This window comes from Sturnira hondurensis, unplaced genomic scaffold, assembly GCF_014824575.4.
Source record: "Sturnira hondurensis isolate 20B ecotype Veracruz unplaced genomic scaffold, ASM1482457v3 Scaffold0016273, whole genome shotgun sequence".
NCBI classification, from domain to species: domain Eukaryota; kingdom Metazoa; phylum Chordata; class Mammalia; order Chiroptera; family Phyllostomidae; genus Sturnira; species Sturnira hondurensis.
In genome coordinates, this window is record NW_028088904.1 from 1 (window position 1) to 19,446 (window position 19,446).

Sequence of the window (19,446 nt, forward strand, 5' to 3'; positions counted from 1 at the left end):
TTATATATCCATGTCTAGCATATAAGTGCTTAATTTATATATAAAATTTATAATCAATCTTATATATTTATATAATTCTATTTTATACATGTATATACACATATCTTTCCACCAGTCACCCACTTCTTGATAACCTATAATGCTAATCTTGTGTAAATTATTAAAACAGCCTTCTAACTGGTGTATCTTTGTCTCCCTTATCTCTTCTCAGCAGCCAGAAAGAATCCTTTTTGAAAGAGCCAGATATTTCACTGCTTTGCTCAGAATCCCACAAGGTCTTCCATGTCAGAGGAAAGTCTTACTGTGGCCTAGAAAGCCTGTGACCTCCCCATCCCCTGCTACACCCACAACCTCCCACCACTCCACTCTCACCATTCCTCAAATATTCCAGGTGCAACTCCCCTTTTAAGGCCTTTACATTCTGTATCCTCTGGGAAGTTCTGCCCCATGTTATCTGCATGGCTCTCATCTACTTACACCTTTGCCCAAATGTCTTCTCAATGAGTTCTACACAAACCACCTTAATATATAAAGTTGCAGATCTACCACCACCCTATTATTCCTGCTTTTCTTATTCCATAGGATTTTATCATACGTACATAATTTAACGAGGTTTGTTAATCACCTGTCTTTTAAGACTTTGGCATCCCAAGTGTAGAACGGCGTCTAGCATAGAAATACCTGAATGAAGGAATGAATCTTTTTATATCCCAAACAGCAGGTGCTCAGTATATATTTATTGAGTATAGATCATGAAAGTACATTTATCATGGATTAAGATGTTTAACCAGAGCATTGGAGCCTATTTAGATGTCAGCTCTGTAACTACAATTATTAGATATACACAACAAAATTGTAACAGTAGTTATGTCTGGAAGGATAATGTTCATTGCATCAGTCAGTGGTCAAGGGGACCTTCAGCTCTATTTGTAATATTACATTTTTCCCTAAAAGATATATCACTCATGTCATTAAAATGAGTGCAGATTTAAATATAAAAATAAGAGTTTTGGAAAGAACACAGCAAGAAAAGGGAGTACGATTTTTCAATATGAAGGCAAAGGGAGGACAATTTTAAAGGTAGATTAAGAAGTAGATTTAAATGTAGTAAGAAACTGTGCTTACAATTACTAAAAATAAAAATGGAATACTCTATGAGGTAATAAATTAACATTTCAAAATGCTACATTTTTAAAATGGCATGATCCTGTCCAAGTGTGAGCGCTAAACCCTAGATCTATCATTGTTCGTTTCAATCCTTTGATTCTGTAATGCCTAAAAATCCTTAAAGATAGGGAGATGGGACAACGAAACTTGAACACTGAAATGTTCATTTAAGAACTCCACCTTAAGCCCTGGCTGGTGTTGCTCAGTGGGTTGAGTGCTGGCCTGCAAACCAAAGGGTTACTGATTTGATTCCTCCTGGTCAGGGCACATGCCTGGGTTGCAGGGCACTTGAGAGGGAACCACATGTTAATGTTTCTCTCCCTCTTTTTCTCCTTTCCTGTCACAAAATTAGTAAATAAAATCCTTAAAAAAAAGAATTCTACCATAACACCTTTTCCCTCATTTATGGGAAATTGAAGGGGTATGAATCAAAACAAAACAAAAATGTTTGAAAATCCAAGTGTTTTTATTAGTATCACTACTAGCAAGTATTTTAACTGGCTAACCTCCCTCTCCTCTTTAAGTCTAGGATATCCACTATTGCTTTATTAGATTGTGCATAAATCGCAGTAATTCTGCTTGGTTTCAAGGTCACAATTTAAAAGATTAGTGAAAAATACACTCACTTCAGAAAACGTATAAATATGATTAAGCTTCAATTAACTTAAATATACCAAGTTGATGGCTAATCTATTAACTAGAAAAGTATTTTAGATATTTGTGAGATTTTTCCATGTATTTATAATAGGACTTTTCACAATTTTTTTTGAGATAGGACTACAGGGCTTTTCCAAAAAGGTGTATGAAAGGTACTCTTCCATCCACTATGTTAGAACCAAGCCTAGAGCATCTCTGTATCCTTCACATAGTAAGTTCACTATGTGACTTTAAAAATATGTTCCAGTATGTTTTCCATTTAATGTTCAGTGGTATCTAGTTAGTATTTACAAAATAATTGAGCCAGTGGTTTTCAAAGGGCAAAACGGATATATGATCCTTGCAATTATTTCCCCAAATACTATATAACACTTTGAACAAACATGCCACTGAAGAAATTTAACATTCAACTTGCTCATTTAATCTCCAAAAGTGAGTCTAATCGCCTGTAAAAAAAAATCTATCAACAGAAACATAGAAAATTCTGCATAATCCCAAATGTGTCATCGTCAGGTAAAAACTCATCTAGGCAAAATAGTATTTATGCTTCCATTTTATTGTTTTTAAGAATTAAACTGCCACCTCAGTAGTCTTAAGAGCAATATAATGAAACATACATACATTTAATTTAGACTGTGTCCATTATAGTTTCAAAGGCTTCCCTGAAATACGGCTGGAATTCACATCTTTTTTCTTCAAAGAAAGAAACACTAGCAGTAATTTTGTTAGCCTTATACCCACCCACCCTCATTCAAACAGTAACTGGATGAATTCAAGTCTAACACATTTAAAAATTGTGTCTGCTACAACACATTCATCTGATTTGCCTCCTTGCATAACTTGTACTTCTTAAATCTAACTGAAAATAAGTCATTTTTAAAAGCCTAGAATTCTCTTAATATGTGGAATTTTATCATGATATTATTTTTATGTCCAATACATAGGCTAAGTGGTTTCATAACCACATTCAACTCTAACAAATTTCAATAAAAACAGAAGAGTTCTTCATAAATAGTTGAGCTCTAAAATGAATTTGGCTAGTCTCTTATTACATGAAACAAAGAATGGTATTGGATTTTCAATACCACTTTGTAACAGTTCCTATATATTAGCATGAAAGGGAATCAAGTTTGCACCAGTCCAAGTACCTACAGTAATATGATAGAAGCACTCACCACCAACTTTTCACACTATTTCACTTCCATGCTTCTAATAACAAAAATTTCTCACCAAAAATATTACATTAGCACTGGACTCTCAAATTGATAGGTGTGAAAAATCATTTTTAAAAGTGTGTTTTAGTTACTTTTGACTGGTCATGGTTGAAATGGCCATTTATATTATTTCTAACTTCAGCTGTAAGATCATAAATGACTTAGCATCTGATTATTCAAGATGAGAAACTGCTTTGCCTGTACCTGACATAATTAAATGGTAAATTAGCAATCAGTTCACCCTTTGTCAAAAAGAAATGTTCTAAATTCATACACTACAAACTATTCAGTAAAGGATATCTGCATACTACACATTTCATGTTTATATTATGCACCATTTTAGGGGGGAGGAAATACTTCACAGGAGTTTATTCAAAGGATATATAGTTACATCCTATGAATAACGAATTGTACATGAATCCTGTAGAAACTGAGTGGTCATCTTAGGTGGACTATAACAAGCCCCTATAATGCAAAAGCTGACTCTAAAGGCACCTTATAAAGCACTGAAATTCATAATTTAGTCATTACTTTTCTCCAATACAAAATCATCTGGTAATCTTCACTGCTGACTCCATGTTAAAATATCCCAAGTTTTAGGCTGCTTAACCAATAAAAGAAAGAGGAAATCATTAATAGTTTTAAAATTTCAAGTTAAAGAACCCTTATCACACAGTAATGAAACCTGAGCAATGCAAGTTTGTGACTACAAGAATGTCCTTCATTAATACAGTATTCAGATTCCTCCATGGCATTCAAATTGTAACTTAAAACCCAACAAATAAGACCCCACTTAAGCACAGGATCAAACTATCATGAAATGAGGAATACATAAAGCCTATTAAGCCCTAAATATTCAGTTTAAGACAATGAACAGAGCAGAACTCACTTCATCTAAAGAATGCCATTTAAACAGTTCTATGTAACGTTACTAAGATTACTAAGTGTGGTGAATCATGTGATTCCAACCATTCATTAAAAAGCATTAATGAATACAGCATCCCCCAAGAACCTGAAGCCTATAGAGCCTACTATTTTGGCCTTATCTTTCCAAATAATTAGTAATGCCTTATATATTACAAACATAAATATATCTCAATACTGGAATTTCATTGTATTTTGGTGCTCCTGAGGCTGCCTACAAATGAAAAGGCATCCAAGTGAAGTGCATTATATACTTTATACCTCAAAATTTCAGTGCCTAAAATGTGTAAATTTTCTACCATTTAACAGTCTGCCTTACAGTAAATTCTAGTAGATTTTTACTTTTAGGATTTTATTGTAACTTTGGGAAATTAGTGGTAAAACATATGGTTTTAAAAAACAGTATGTGGCTGCACTTAAATTCACATAAAAATAGCATTTTTACAACCATATTGAAATTTAATCCTTTTACACAGGTTAACAAAATCTATCACAAGAAAAATGAAACTGGGTTTAACAAAAGCAGTGTTCTTTAAAGTGGAACAATAAAAATTTTTTTCTAATTTTTTTACAAATGATCACCTCAATTTACCACACTAGGGGAACAAAGTTGTTAAAATATAGCTGTGCTCTCCTGAGCCGCTTATCTGCACTACAGCATAGCACTCGAAATCAATCCTAAGGTGGAGATTTAAAACATTTTAAGAGACAAGACCCTAAGTGTTTTATAGCCACCTCAATAAGAGGTGTTTTTCCTTCCCCAAACAGTCAAAGCTTAATTAAAAGATTGACTATACATAATTTTTTCCACGTCTTCAGTTGCAAATACTATTATCATTGGTAATATGGTCTGTATCTTGTCTGATCAGGATGATGTGGTCCAGGAAGTGGGGTCTGAGAAGGTGGACCCTGCATTCGTGGAGGCGGCGGTGGCCCTCTTGGTGCAGGCCATATACCAGGACTCATTCCCCCTGGTTGTGTAAATGGAGGGCTCAGAGTTCCTTGATCTTCAGTGAACTGGGGTAAAGAGTTAGGATTGTAATGGTGAGGAGGGGGTGCAGTTACAGGTGGACCACCATGTTGAGGTGGTGGAGGTCCTGGAGGAGGATGATTCATATAAGGTGGCATCTGGGCAATAATATGTCCAGGGGGAGGGGTTATTGGTGGTGGAGCAGAGGTCATTGGTGGAGGTGGAGCTTGGCTATAAACCAAGTGAGGAGTACCTGCAGCCTGGGGAGGATGTGGCATTGGATGGCTTATTGGTGGTGGAGGAGGAGGGGGTGGTGCATAATGTTGCTGTGGAGGCATAATATGATGAGGGTGCGATACCACTGGTTGACCCTGGTATTCAGGATGATGGTGAGCAGGTGCTGGGGCAGGAGGTGGTGGTTCTCTAGCACCTGAATTTGAGTCATCCTGAATAGGGACAGTTATTAAATTGCTGTGTTTTCTTGTTGAAATACGAAAGGTTTCCTGACTGACCGAACGAGGTGGAGGTGGAGCCATGGGCAATTCTGCTGGAGGAGCACGAATATCCTCGTGTGGCTGATTATAGTGCTCATGTGACACATGTTGCAAAGGAGGTGGTGGCATCATGATGTGCTGCTTTGGCGGAATATGGCTCATATGGTGCTTGTCTGGCGGCATTATAAAACGATCAGGGATTTCAGTTGGTGGTGGGGCAATAGGAGGATGAACATTTTCAAGTGAAGCACGGGTAACAGGTTTTCCAGCTCTCATATGGCGGTGGTTGATGTGAGCCTGTAAGTCTCTCTGAGACAAGTATGTTCTCTTGCACCCTTGAACAATGCTACACATGAAGAGAGAACCCCGTGTACACTGCTCAATTCGCTGCACAGGATCACTACAGCTAAATTAGAAAAAGAAAAAATGAATTTACTAAAACAGACTTTAAAAATAATGCACTTAATTTCAAAGATAGGCTTATTTTGAAAACTTGTTATGCAAAATACTATAAAAGTTCACAATTAAAAAATTATACTATGAGTGAACCTTTAATCTTTCCCATTTTGTTCACTATTAAGCATTAGTATTTCTAACAATTTCAGAAGTCTTAATACAAGAAAAAACTGGAAGTGCATGAAACAATGTTTTAAGACCTTATTCTTCCCCAGACCTAGAATTTACCTGATTTTCTCAGACAATTCTATGCTTTGTTTTGTGTCCATTTGAAAAAAACAAACAAACAAACAAAAACAAAACAAAACCACTCACCAGGAAGTGTAAACCAAATGTCACAATCATGAAATTCAAACTGGTATGGTATTTGAGCAACAAGCATTTGCTGAGCAAATACTAAGTGAAAAAACACTAAGATGTTGCAAGGAGTACTAAAACAAAATCATCCTAATATCAGAGTTCTCAACATTAAAAAATTTAAAATTTAAATTCAAACCCTGGCTACCAAGAGTCTCTTAAGGAGGGGTCTTTCTGGACGGTCAAATTTACTACTAGAAAGCATTATACACTACAGCCTTTCTAAATTGTAAGCACTAATTTTAACTCAGTATTTTAATGACTCAGGGTCAAAAATCACTACTCTTCATTCTCTATATTTAGTCTTCTCTTGCCTTTATAGTCTTCTGAAACAGTGGGAAAAGAACTAAACTAGGAATCAAAAGAACTGGGACTTAGTAGTGACTATGTAATTTTTGGAGAGGCCATTTAATCTGTTTCTTCATCTACAGAATGGGTTAAAAGATGTACTCTACCTAACTCATTGTTTTTATCTCTACTTCACTTGAAGAGTATCCTTAAATCAATGGAACAACAAAAATGACACTATTTAATCACTAAACACTATATATATATAAGTACAAGCTGGTATCATTGAGTATGTATGTCAAGTCATTTGACACTATATTAAATGGCTCTATATCTTTTTTTTTATTTTAATTTTTTAAATCCTCATCCAAGGATAGGCTCACTGCTTTTACGGAGCAGGAAAGGGAAGAAAAGAGGGAGAGAAAAATCAACCTAAGAAAAATCCATCGGTTGTTCCTCACATGCATCCCAACCTGGGACAGTCAGGGCACCTGCCCTGACCCTGATAAAGGTTATTATCCCATAACCTTTTGGTTTATGGGATAATACTTAGACCAACTGAGCCACTCTGGCCAGCGTGGCTCTATATTCCTGACTTTTGAGCTGTGTCTGTATTTCCATCCTTGCTGTAAGGCTAGCACTCCTTGAAACCAATAGGCTTCTCTTACATAGTCATTTGACACACTTCTCATTTTTAGCTTCTTTTCACTGTAAGCTCCAGAGTACCGCCACAGTAACAGGAAGTGAGGCACCTGCTTTGAGATAACGCTTGAAAGCAGTAGTATGTAATAGTTACATTAACTTGGATTGCCGTGTCTTCACTTTCTGATCTGGGTCTGTTAATGCAGATAGGCCTATGCTCTAAGTAGCACAGCAGTGAGGTGCTTACTGGAGTTACATTTACTATCTCGAAAAATAAATTCCCTTTTAAATATTAACACTAGAACATTTACATCAAAAGCAAAAGCTTTTAATGTACTCTATCAGTGTTTCACAACATCTAAAAATCCTTTACCCCAATGAGGCTATCAATTTACTATGTAATTTTACATAAATGTAACCATGTTGAAAAATTAGGCATTACAGAAAACTAGGCAAAAGAGAATATGCACTTTTAATTTCATAATTCTTCTGAATTATAACTGTGGAAAAAAATATTCTTTACACTCATACTAGAGATTTTTCAATCTGTGACTCTAAAGAATAAAAATATGCCTAGACAATCAGTCTGTATTTGTTTTGTCAACAAATCATCCTTTCTCTCTCAGTGATGCCAATTTTCCTACACCATAAACGGAAATCATCTCTCACAACTGTCCAAGGCTTTGCTATCAACCAAAAGAACAATTCTTGGAACAGCTTCTGACACAGGTTGGAAGAAATCTAGGACAAGGAAGCTTCTCTCAAAGCTTTCCTCCAGCCTCCTCTCAGGGGTTTTACACCGACATAAAAATCCCTAATTTAATCTGGACCCTTCAAGGCCACTCCAATACAAATCAGCACGAACCAGTGCCTCTAGATCACCGTAACCTGCCTGATTCTGCGCCACCACAGTGTTCTAAGATACACTCAAGACATAACAGTCAGATTTGGAGGTAATAAATAAGAGCTTACAATTATATATAGTCCTTACTATATACCATGTAATATATATATTCTGTATATTATAATATAGTATTAGTTCAAATAACAACCCAATGAGGTGGGTGCTATTATTAGCTCCATTTTACAAATGAAGGAACAGGCCACAGGGTCTGGCAGAAGTAAGGCCAGCTTGAGTGTGGTTGGTAGGGTAATAATATGGGTATATTAATTTACAGTTTTAATTTGAACATTTTACCTAAAATGTCATATAGTATGCTTGAGTATGATAGCTATGTTACAGAATTACATGCTTATGATTTGTAACAAAAAGTGGGCATTACTTGTGCCAGACCCTGTATATCACACAGCTAATAAATGGCAGAACAGGGATTTGAACCCAGGAATTCTAATTCCAAAATCTTTCCTCTAAATCACTATCCAAACTACCTCTCTAGTATCCCATCAAAACAAGAAAATAACCATTTTTTGGCTTACAACAAATTTTGTGACGACAAATATATTTTGTCAATTTGGCTGATCTGAATTGACTGATAACAGCTACCTAGCTCTGTACTAAGAAGGTTACGGTCAACTCTGAGCTCACAGACAAAGAGTAGTCATGCCTACACATCTGATATGCTGCCACTGGTTACATCACCTCCAACCTTTAACCAAGATTATAAATCTGTAACACAAACTTTATTATTCAAAAATTTAATGATGATCTTACCCTGGACACATCTTATCTCCTTTTTTTTCATGTAAAATAGCACAATCGTAGCAAAACACGTGCTTGCATGGAATCTGTGAACAGAGATATTACAATTATGCATATTAGAACAAACTAAAATATTTCCAAAAAACTAACAGTAAGGATAGTAACCTAGACAGACATAGAAGGCACAAGAGAACTGTTTTTAAAATGAACATTTAGTAAGTACTAATTGTATAAAAGTAACAGCCCTTTTCAGACACAAAGCCCTTTGAGAATGTGATGAAAACTTTGGCCCTTTCCTAATAACTATATACATGCACATTCACTTATACTTTCTGAAGGTATTAACCCTATGAATTTCATCCATAGTCCCTACGGGTTAAAAGCTCCTAAAAAAGAATACTGTAACCACATTTCATCTCTTATCTTGTCCCTCCTGAAACTATACCAAAGCAGTACGATAACAAATATCTCCTTCCATTCAATGTAAGTAGTATTTTCCCCTGGTAGCCTTATGGTAATAAATTTATAAAAGTCTAAAGTAAATCAAGATACAGAAAAGTGATGTTGGGCCATTTTATAGTTCACAGCCCATTACTGTTATTTAACTATGTAATATAGCAAAGCAACAGTGCACAGTCAATGCCCTCTATCATACAAACATATTATTGAATTCAATTTTCTTCACACACAAATGTAAAACTACCCTTTTAAAATGGAGGATATGTCAAAAACACTATAAAATTAGAGTTAGGGTTGTAATTTTTTAATTATTACAATTATAATTCTCAAAATTAAAATGTTATTAATTCAGTTTTACATTAAAAATTATAGCCTTCAAAAATGAATAATTGATTTTATTCTATTAATCAAGAAAAAAACTTCTTCTTTAGTAAACAAAATAAATATAAACAAACAGGTATCCAACAGTCCAACGAAATTTAGTTTCAAAAGTTAGTTTCCATACTACTTTACAGGCAATTCAAGAGTTTGTCAAGCCAATTATAGTAAATGCATATTAACCCAAAATTTACCTTAGCTATTTCACATTTACTTTAAATGTCATGAACTTGGACATTAAACAGTGATAAACCTATCGACTTAAAGTTCAGAATCCTACTTCTACAAAAATGTTTACATTTACAGAAATAGAATTTAATTTAATTATACTTACCATTCTCCCGTAAATCTTAATAGGCAATCCGCATTTGTCACAGAAATGAACTGGTGTATCATCTTTTTCACCAAGGATGTTTATCTGTTAAAATTATATAATTAAAGTTTCCTTTTTAAGCATTTCTAAAATTCCTATCTACGATGTACACAATTAACCTACATTTTATAAAAGTTGTTAAAACAATTAGAAAAGTTTCTTGGTATACTCACATATTCCACACCATTGGCTGTGCTGCCAGTTTTTTGTTTCTTTGTTCTTAAATATTGTCAATGGTTATTGATATTACTGAACTTTACTAAAAACTGCTTCGAATTATTTTTGGAAGTGGCGAAAATAGGGCATGAGTTGCATGCGCTGAAAGGCAGCTACAATAAAGTTCATGCCACTCTTTATGTATCCTGCATTGTTCTAATACAGTATTTAAAATATCTTATCGTTCTAATAAATGTTTTTATTTTATTTATACCTGAAAGTCCCAAAAAAGGTGTCCAGGAAATCTTCTCTGACTTCCAAACAGTTCACCCCCCTTACAGTCATACCGTTCTTCTTCGTTATAATCAAATCCTTCTGAGAAAAGAAAGGGTTATCTATTAACTTTCCATATCTCACATTTCACTTTGGAAGTACACGTACATGGTAAAACAGGCCTGTTCCCTGATGTTTTTTCAAAACTTTTCTATGAACACGATAACTGAGACTAGTTTAAATTTCAGCTAGAAATTATCTTGGTATAGTCCAACTCTCTTATTTCGTAACTGAGAACAATGCAGTAAGGAGACCGTAACACACCAAAGGTAAATGGAAGAGCTAGTAACAGACCTCAGATCTCCTCATTTCCATTCAAGTGCTCTTATCACTGACCCAACTATCTCTAGTATAAAACTTTACTCGTCACCCTCATCGTGTTTACTATACAAATTTTAAAGGTACCAACCATCATTTAATTTATCTACAAAAGTAGTAGGCCAAAAGAATGTAATGAAACAAAAAATTCTGCAAATCTTTTTTATTACTTAGCAGATTGGGTATTTTCTTCTTCAGCCTTAAACTGAGCCTCATTTTAGAAACATCAACATATTGATACTTCATCCCTCCAATTAAACCACTCCCTGGTTAATCATCCAAACAGATAAAGCCATATATATCTACTTCCATATCCTATCTACTTACCAGTGTCCTCCCCTACACTGCATATAGCAGTATCAGTAAACTTAAAATATGAAGAATAAATGAGCTCTTTTCTCTGACCTAATGAAAAGGTTGATGGTAATCCTCTCACCCCATACAACAGACCCAAACAAACAATGAATAGTCTGATGGGGATTCTAGGTAGAATCCAATTAACTAAAGTAAAGCTGAAAAGACAAATCTGTCCCTTCAAAGTACCAGGTTTCTCATGACTCTTTTGGTCCTGGAAGTGATAAAGAGAGTAGCACACAAGTTTTAACTTTACCCACACGGCTAAGTTACAGCACCTGGGCACAACACACAAACACAAACCAGTACAGAACAGGCAGATGGATGAACACAAGGACACACACATACAGCAATGCGAGAACTTTTTAAAGCTTATACAGTCACTCTCCTGTACTGCTATCTAATTATCTCCAATCAAATGTAGAGTTCAAAGAGTGTCTTGTGGGTTATGCCTGAGTGACTGTAGGTTCTTTTATGGCCCATTTACACCATATAAAAGCTGGTATCATCTAAAACTCAAAATAAGAAAATCAATTTTCTCATTTACCTAAAACTCAAAAAATTATTGAACAGAGCAATAGCCAAGGAAATTAGGAGCTCATTAATTTTTCGTTCAACCTGCACTGCCATCTTTCATTAAACCATATATATATATACACACACACACACCATTACTATATATATATATATATATANTATACACACACACACACACCATTACTATATATATATATATATATATAGTAATGGAAGTTCCTCCTAGAAAGGACTGTGGCCTGGGGAGTAGGGGTAGGGTGAAGATGAAAGATAACTGAAGGAAAAGGGTAGAAGGGGGATTTTAGCTTTTATGCATTACTTGATTATAATATATGTACATTATTGTGTAGTTTCAAAAAATTATTTAAAAAACAAAAAGTCCAAAAGGCCCTCCTTACTGCTAGTGCAGCCACAGCCCTAAGCTACCAACTATGACGATTTACAACATTTGACTTTACTTGTTTAGATGGGGAGAGAAATCCTATAATAAAGGGAACTGTATTGTAATATAAGGTATAGTTAAAAGTTTGATTCTTAAAAAGGAATACAGAGAGATTACTAGGACAGATCAAAATACTCATAGAACTTTAATATATGATAACCAAGTGATTCTTATTCAACAAGGAAAGACAGATTGATTATTCAACAGTTGAGACAAACAGGGAGCTGTTTTACAGGAAGAGTAAGTAAAGCCAGCTTCACTCTTTAAAAAAAATAACAGAATATATTATTATTCATAATGTTCCAAAGTAGGGGTCAGCAAACTTTCTATAAAATGTCAGGTAATTAAATACTCATGCAATTACTCAACCATGCCATTACAGTGTGAAAGCAGCCATAAATAATACTTAAATGAATGGGCATGGCTATGTTTGAACAAAACTTTATTTGGCCCACAGGCCACTTTTCCCCCCACCCTGTATTTATAGGTTTGCTGACCCTATATAAATATAAAAGAGGAAAACTTTTATAGTCACGAAATACGGTAAAGGCCTTTCTAAGAATGTCATAAAACCTAGAAGTCATAACAGAAAAGACTAGTTATCTGCTACTTAGAAATCTTCGAGTTTATTTACAACAAAAATTTTATATATAACATTTGTCTCTTCAAGACAAATGGGGAATAAACACAATATAAGACAAAGGGCCAATTTTATTAATTTACAAAGAACTTATAAAAATCAAGATAAAGAGGCCCTGGCTGGTGTAGCTCAGTGGATTGAGCGCGGGCCTGCGAACCAGAGGATCGCGGTTTGATTCCCAGTCAGGGCACATGCCTGGGTTGCAGGCCAGTTCCCTGCAGGCCAACTTCCAGCAGGGGACGCACTAAAGGCAACCATACATTGATGTTTCTCTCCCTCTCTCCTTCCCCTCTAAAGATAAATAAATAAATTTTTAAAAAAATTTAAAAAAAAATCAAGATAAAGACAACAGAAAAAAATGGGAAAAGGATATAAACAGATCTTAGGCAAAATAGATGGCCAATAATATGAATATGAAAAGATATACAACCTCACTCATAATTAGAGAAACATATATGAAAAATATTTTTTGAAAGGTTAATAGTCTGTACCAATATTAGTGTGTGGGAGTATAACCTGATGTACTGTTTTTGAAGAGCCATTTAACAATATTTGTCTAAGCCTAAAAATGCACAGTATCCACTGAGTTCTAAAATGTTCAAATCATGCAAAGTTTAAATTCTACAAAGTATACATATTAAGGCGTATGTATAAGGATATTGTATGCAAACAGTATGCAACACTGTTTTTAACAGTAAAAAAATTGCACAAACTTGTTAAATAAGTTATGGTGATATCAATAAATAAAATACCTAACCCTAATTTCTTAAGTGAGGTCTATCTGTATGTACTGAGAAGGCAAAATCTCAAATGCATTTTATAAGAGAAAAGGGAATTACACATGAAAAAAGTAACTATAAGAAAGTCACTCCCTGCCAGGTGGGGCTCAGTGGATTGAGTGCTGGCCTACAGAACCTAAGGTCACAGGTTCCATTCCTAGTCAGGGCACTCAAGAGACAAACAATCAATGTACCTCTCACACAAGGATGTTTCTCTCCCTCTCCTTCTCCCTCCCTTCCCAGCTCTCTAAAACAAAATAAAATTAACGTAAGATAAAATAGTCATTATAGATCAATTTTGGGGAGAAGAGTGGTGGGGGAAAGAGGGAAAATTTTACTTTTAATATCATGCTTTCTGTAATACTGTTTAGATTTTGTTGAAAGTGCTACTTTCAACAAAAGAAAATTGAACCAAAATACAGGCTGGGGCAAAAGCAGGTTTACAGTTGTGAGTACACAAGACACAGAGTTTACTCTTGTATTATTATTTACTAGTTATTGTATTATTTCCATACAAAGAACTATAAACCCACTTTTGCCCCCACCTTGTATTTATAAAGGGACAGAAAAGTATACCACACCACAATGAGACATCAATAAAACTGAAGAATGAAGAGTATGTAAGATTTTTAAAAGACAGCTGTAAGCAAGTAAAATCATGTGGATTATTTGGTGGAATCAGATATAACAAAAAGACTTCTGGACCTGTTAGTTTAGACAAATTACCTTCATCCCCAGGTGGAGCCTTTGCAGGCATTCTGTTTATAGTCCTCTGAGTGCGCGGTGCAGCTTTGGCTTTGTTCCCTTGTTTAGAGATCAGCTTTATAGGAATTCTTCTTCGAACATCAAGACCACCCAATGATCCAGAACTATTAGTGCCTTGTAACTCATTGTCTATGTTAGGGGGAAAAAAGTTGGAATGTCTTTTAGCTTTTCTTTTGTTGATAATTCTGCCACAAGTATTAAAACAACATATCCAACATTACCAAGGGTTGAATATCTGAGTTCTGATTATAAATATGTACTATATTACAAGTTTAAGTGCTAATTTCCCCTACTATGGATAAAGCCTTAAAGAAATGCTTTTTGAGACATGGAATTTTTTCAAAAAGTTGACAAACGCTATAGAAGTCTCTCTAAAAAAGTAGACAATAAAATTTTTCATGTATCCCAGAGGAGTTTATAGAAACACAAAACCTGACAAGTCATTGAACAGACTATGCAACTGCCACCATGGGAGACAGCACAACCAAAACTGATAGCCAAGGTGTTGACATAAAGTCAGTAGAGCCACATTTGGAAGCAGTAACTAGTGCCCTACCAGGCAAGTAGGATTACAGACACATTAAATTCACAATGATGATTTGTATTCTTTCTGAATGTGAAGAGAATTTAAAATGGGTACTTAATAATTAATTAAAGTATCTTTCAGTCTATTTTACACTATTACCCTTGTAATAGCTAACCCACTAGATGAAATTCACAGAAAAGGAATTACACAGACAGCTAAAATCTTGACTTCAGATAAACCCAATTTTATCAACTTTCAAGACTTCGCTAAATGTATTAACACAATGAATAATGTATTTCAACTGCTTTCAGTCTAGTTGCTTATTTAAGCATAACTACCTGCAAGCACTGTTACGGCCAAGGGACAGATATAACAATGAAAATTTTTTGCTCAAAGGTGTTCCTGATTTTCCATTAACTAAAAAAATATCCCCCCCCCAAAAAAATCCAAGTTGTAGACAGACAGTTAACAGTTCGACATTGCCCTTCATATACTAAAAGGACTTTTAATGGTTTTACCTTGATGAGTGATCAAAATACTAACATTTCATTACAAGTCCTTTTCACACCACCCTCAGCACTTGGAAGTCACTACCGTTGCTTGCTTAGTCTACCATGACTTTCAAGAGCCTACTGCCCCTTACTGCCTTGCTGCCTGCCTCATTCTAGGACTGTCTTGGGTTTTTCGGTTTATTAAGAAGTAGAACACACAGCACCGTTTCCTTCAGAATATGNAATGAAAATTTTTTGCTCAAAGGTGTTCCTGATTTTCCATTAACTAATAAAATACCCCCCCCCCCAAAAAAAATCCAAGTTGAAGTTGTAGACAGACAGTTAACAGTTCGACATTGCCCTTCGTATACTAAAAGGACTTTTAATGGTTTTACCTTGATGAGTGATCAAAATACTAACATTCATTACAAGTCCTTTTCACACCACCCTCAGCACTTGGAAGTCACTACCGTTGCTTGCTTAGTCTACCACGACTTTCAAGAGCCTACTGCCCCTTACTGCCTTGCTGCCTGCCTCATTCTAGGACTGCCTTGGGTTTTTCGGTTTATTAAGAAGTAGAACACACAGCACCGTTTCCTTCAGAATATGCCAACTAAAACCACCAAGCCCATATCAAAAATCTTTGGATATTACAAAGGTGAGAACTACATATATAACTGGCCATTTAAGTGGTTCTACTTTTATATTATATAGTTTTTAAGTTTTTTTATATTGAATTAAAGGAACCAAGAACTATTACAAAACTTAGGTTACAGTTACAACTAGGTGTTAACTTAATTCTTAGAATGAGCAAAGAATTAATCAAGTGTTAACTAGAAGTTTCTTGGAGCAATTTTTCCAGCAAAATTCTATTAGTACACTACAGGATAGCCTTCATTGTGTATTTTGACTTTTTCAACATGATCATAAAATCGGTCATTTCTTCCTAACCTTTGAGGGTTTTAGCAATTTCCCCAAGGGTGGCTCTTAATCCTCTGATATTAAAATCATTCTTTTGAGATGTCTATCGTGTCATAACGTCTCTAAGTAACTGGCTAAGTGGCATTTCCTCACTTGTCAATGATTTTGTGATTCAAATAGTTTATGAATTTCATGAAAACCTGGGTCCTCTTGTAAGGTTTGTAATCACAAGCTACATACAGCACTTGACACTGCTGCCTGATACGAAGCATCAAGGATATAACAATGTCAACTAAAAGAATACAAAAGAAGGTAGTGTTAAACAGCAGGGGATATCTGAGTAGGAACTTTTTTAGTGGCCAGCTTATTAGTAAATATTTTCATGTTAGGATGATGTTCACTTTCCTATGGCAACCTGTTAACTTAGGAGAATTAGGATACTAAATACTCAGGTACACACCCACCTATATTGTAATTTCCTAACACAATATTCTCTAAACCGTGGAACGGGCTTTTTCAGTAATAGGCTCAAATAAGAAATATTTTGCAAACATTGGGTGTTTGCTACTCTTAACATCAAGGTCCCAGACCTTCAATTCTATAATATTTCAAACTAGTGCTAGAGTTCCTTAAAGCCTAGTTGTAGGCCCTCTTTTGCATTCCCTTTCCTTAAGTGATCTTGTCCATCCTCATGCCTTAAAACATCAACTATGCAGTAAGTACTGAGGCCCAAATGTGTTTTTCAGTCCAAATCTTTCCAACACCTCCCCTTGCATGCCTCAATATATACCTCCAAAATCTAGTTCCCAAATACCCATGAATCACCTCTACCCTTTAAAAAAGTTTTTCTCCCAAGTTCTCCCCAACTCGGTAATGGGCACTACCTACCTGCTCAAACCAAAAACCAAGGCATCTCCTTTCTCTCACCTATCTCCAAACCAGTCCATCAGTATGTGTTTAAGTACTACCACCAAAATATTTGTTAACTCTGCCCACTCCCATTTTCACTAAATGGAACCTTTACTAAGCCAAATCTTTCTTCTGCTTTATTACAATTACCTGCTAAATTGCCTATTTTCTATACTCGTGCCGCCCACCCTCTCTTACACCATTCTCCATAACACCTATTATAATTTTAAAAGAGATTTAAAAAGATAGTTTCTTCTCTAATTCTGTTCAATGGCTTCATGTTGCGCTCGAAATAAAATCTAGATCTTTGCTATGGTCTTCAAAGTCTTGCACAACCTGATTCCTGCTCTCCTTCCCAAACTCATCTTAAAGTTCTCTCCCTCCTCCTAATAACCAAGCTGTAGCAAACTGGTCTTACTTTTTCCTACTTGTCTTTATACTTGCTTTCCTCCTGATTTATTCCATCCATCAGATCTCAAATTATAAATGTAACCTTTTCAGCAAGACCTTCCCTGACCCCCTGTCCAAACGGTTTCCAATCAGTCTTTACCACAGTATCTGTTCATTGTCTTTGAAGAACTTACGATCTTGTAAACATTTGGGATTTTTAAAATGTTACTGTGTCTTCCCCAAAAGAATGTAACCTCCAGAGCACCAGTAACTCAGTCTGTCTTGTTTACCATTCCATTATTCCATCTCCAGGCATTCAGGGCATCCCCACCAATATTCGATACAGGGAAAGTCTTTTTTCCCTACTTGTGATACGGTTGGCAAAACGGTATGGGGGGGCCTTTCTAACTCCAAATGAACTCATTCACTATTCAAAAACCACACGGAAGCAAAAATCAAAAAATAAAAGTAAAAAACAACTTCACATAACGAAGACTGGAACCATTCTTACTTGGAGAAAGGGATGTGAGCATCTTCACTTTAAGCTCTTCTTTGTAAACGTCCCCAAACAATGAATAAGGACCAGAGCCGAAACGTGGGGCATGCTTTGGGTTTAGGTGGAAAAGCTTCTTCGAGTATCATTCCGAACACCATATCTGATCCCCTTCTCCCACCTCTACCTAGTCCATGAAAAACCGGAGAGACAATAACGACAGGCGGCGATCACCGCACCACCCGCCCAAAGCTGACTGATAGCAGGAAGTCTTCAACCCACTCTCGCGCATTGACTCCCAGTATAATAAAGCTTCCCTACTCCGCGATTGAAAGCTATCCGCCAGTCCCATAATGTTTTTTTTTAGAAGATCCAGCCTTCTTTCCCTACAAGGCCCGCGCCGCCCACCGTCCGGGCTCGAAACTCAGAACCGGATAAGAAACGGCTACCGCCGGCACCGAGGCTGTGGGTACCACACCGGAGAGTAGGCCGGGAAGTAGCAGGCGCTTGCCAGGCACAGGGAGGGGTCCGTGAGATTTCTTTCTCACCGCCACACCCCAGTGCTGTAGAAAAAGAACAACCCTTCTATGCCCGCTGGGCAACCAGTCCCAGGCTAGCCAAAGGGGCATAGTACCGGGACCCCCACTGCCTCCGCCTCCTTACCAGTGTGATCCATGATTCGGCTCGCAGAGCACAGTGGGAGCGGAAGTCAACTGCGCCGGAGTCGCAGGGGGCGCTTGCGCGCTACCTTCCGGAGCCCGGGAGTCGGAAGTAGGACCAGGTTGCCCGGGCTTTGGCCCGCAAGGATTTTCTTCTCTCGCGTACACTACCCAACTCCGGTGAGGGAGTCAGGCATAGTTCGGGCCGAGGGAGAAAGAGCGAGTTCGCGAAGAGCTTCTCCTCACGTGCTTCGAGTGAGAGTAGCTTCTAACTGTTGAAAGGAGACCGACGGGAAGCGGGGAGGGAGAAAGCGGTAGTGCCCGATGGGATAAGCTCGCGGCAGGTAAGGCGGACGCCCGCCCCCACGGTGCGTTGCCTTCTGGGACTTGTAGTACGCCGGAGCCCCTGAGCCGGTCGGGCCAATTGCGCAGGCTCCGCCGTTGGGCTGGCCCCACCCCGCGGGCGGAGTGTTGGTTTGGATCCCCTCCCCACACTCGCCGCTCCCCTCCCCCCCGCCCCCTCCCCCCGCGCCCAGTGTCCACGAACGACTGTCTCCTCCCCTAGGTCTAGGAAAAGTGTGAACACGCACGTCCCGGAAAGTGTTCTCGGCTGGGAGGTTGCCCAAGGGATGGATCACCGGTGTGAAGCTTCCAGTGCTTGTCTAAAGGTCGCTGTGTCGTGACGAGCTACATA

General features: G+C 37.0%; 1 protein-coding gene across 4 annotated transcripts; it reads right to left on the bottom strand.

Moving 5' to 3' along the window:
• Window positions 1-2,359: 2,359 nt before the first annotated feature.
• On the bottom strand, window positions 2,360-19,093 carry CBLL1 (Cbl proto-oncogene like 1). Of its 4 annotated transcripts, none has more exons than XM_037065853.1 (6): window positions 18,757-19,093; window positions 14,325-14,492; window positions 10,470-10,567; window positions 10,001-10,084; window positions 8,842-8,915; window positions 2,360-5,832 (listed from the first exon to the last, which is right to left on the bottom strand). In XM_037065853.1, the coding sequence occupies exons 1-6, from the start codon at window positions 18,767-18,769 to the stop codon at window positions 4,797-4,799; spliced, it is 1,473 nt and encodes a 490-aa protein (XP_036921748.1). In that variant the 5' UTR covers window positions 18,770-19,093; the 3' UTR covers window positions 2,360-4,796. The 4 variants fall into 4 exon arrangements, with proteins under 4 accessions (XP_036921748.1, XP_036921747.1, XP_036921746.1 ...); XM_037065852.1 differs by having other exon boundaries at window positions 10,470-10,570; window positions 18,757-19,091; XM_037065851.1 differs by lacking the exon at window positions 18,757-19,093 and adding an exon at window positions 18,112-18,370.
• Between the last annotated feature and the right edge of the window lie 353 nt (window positions 19,094-19,446).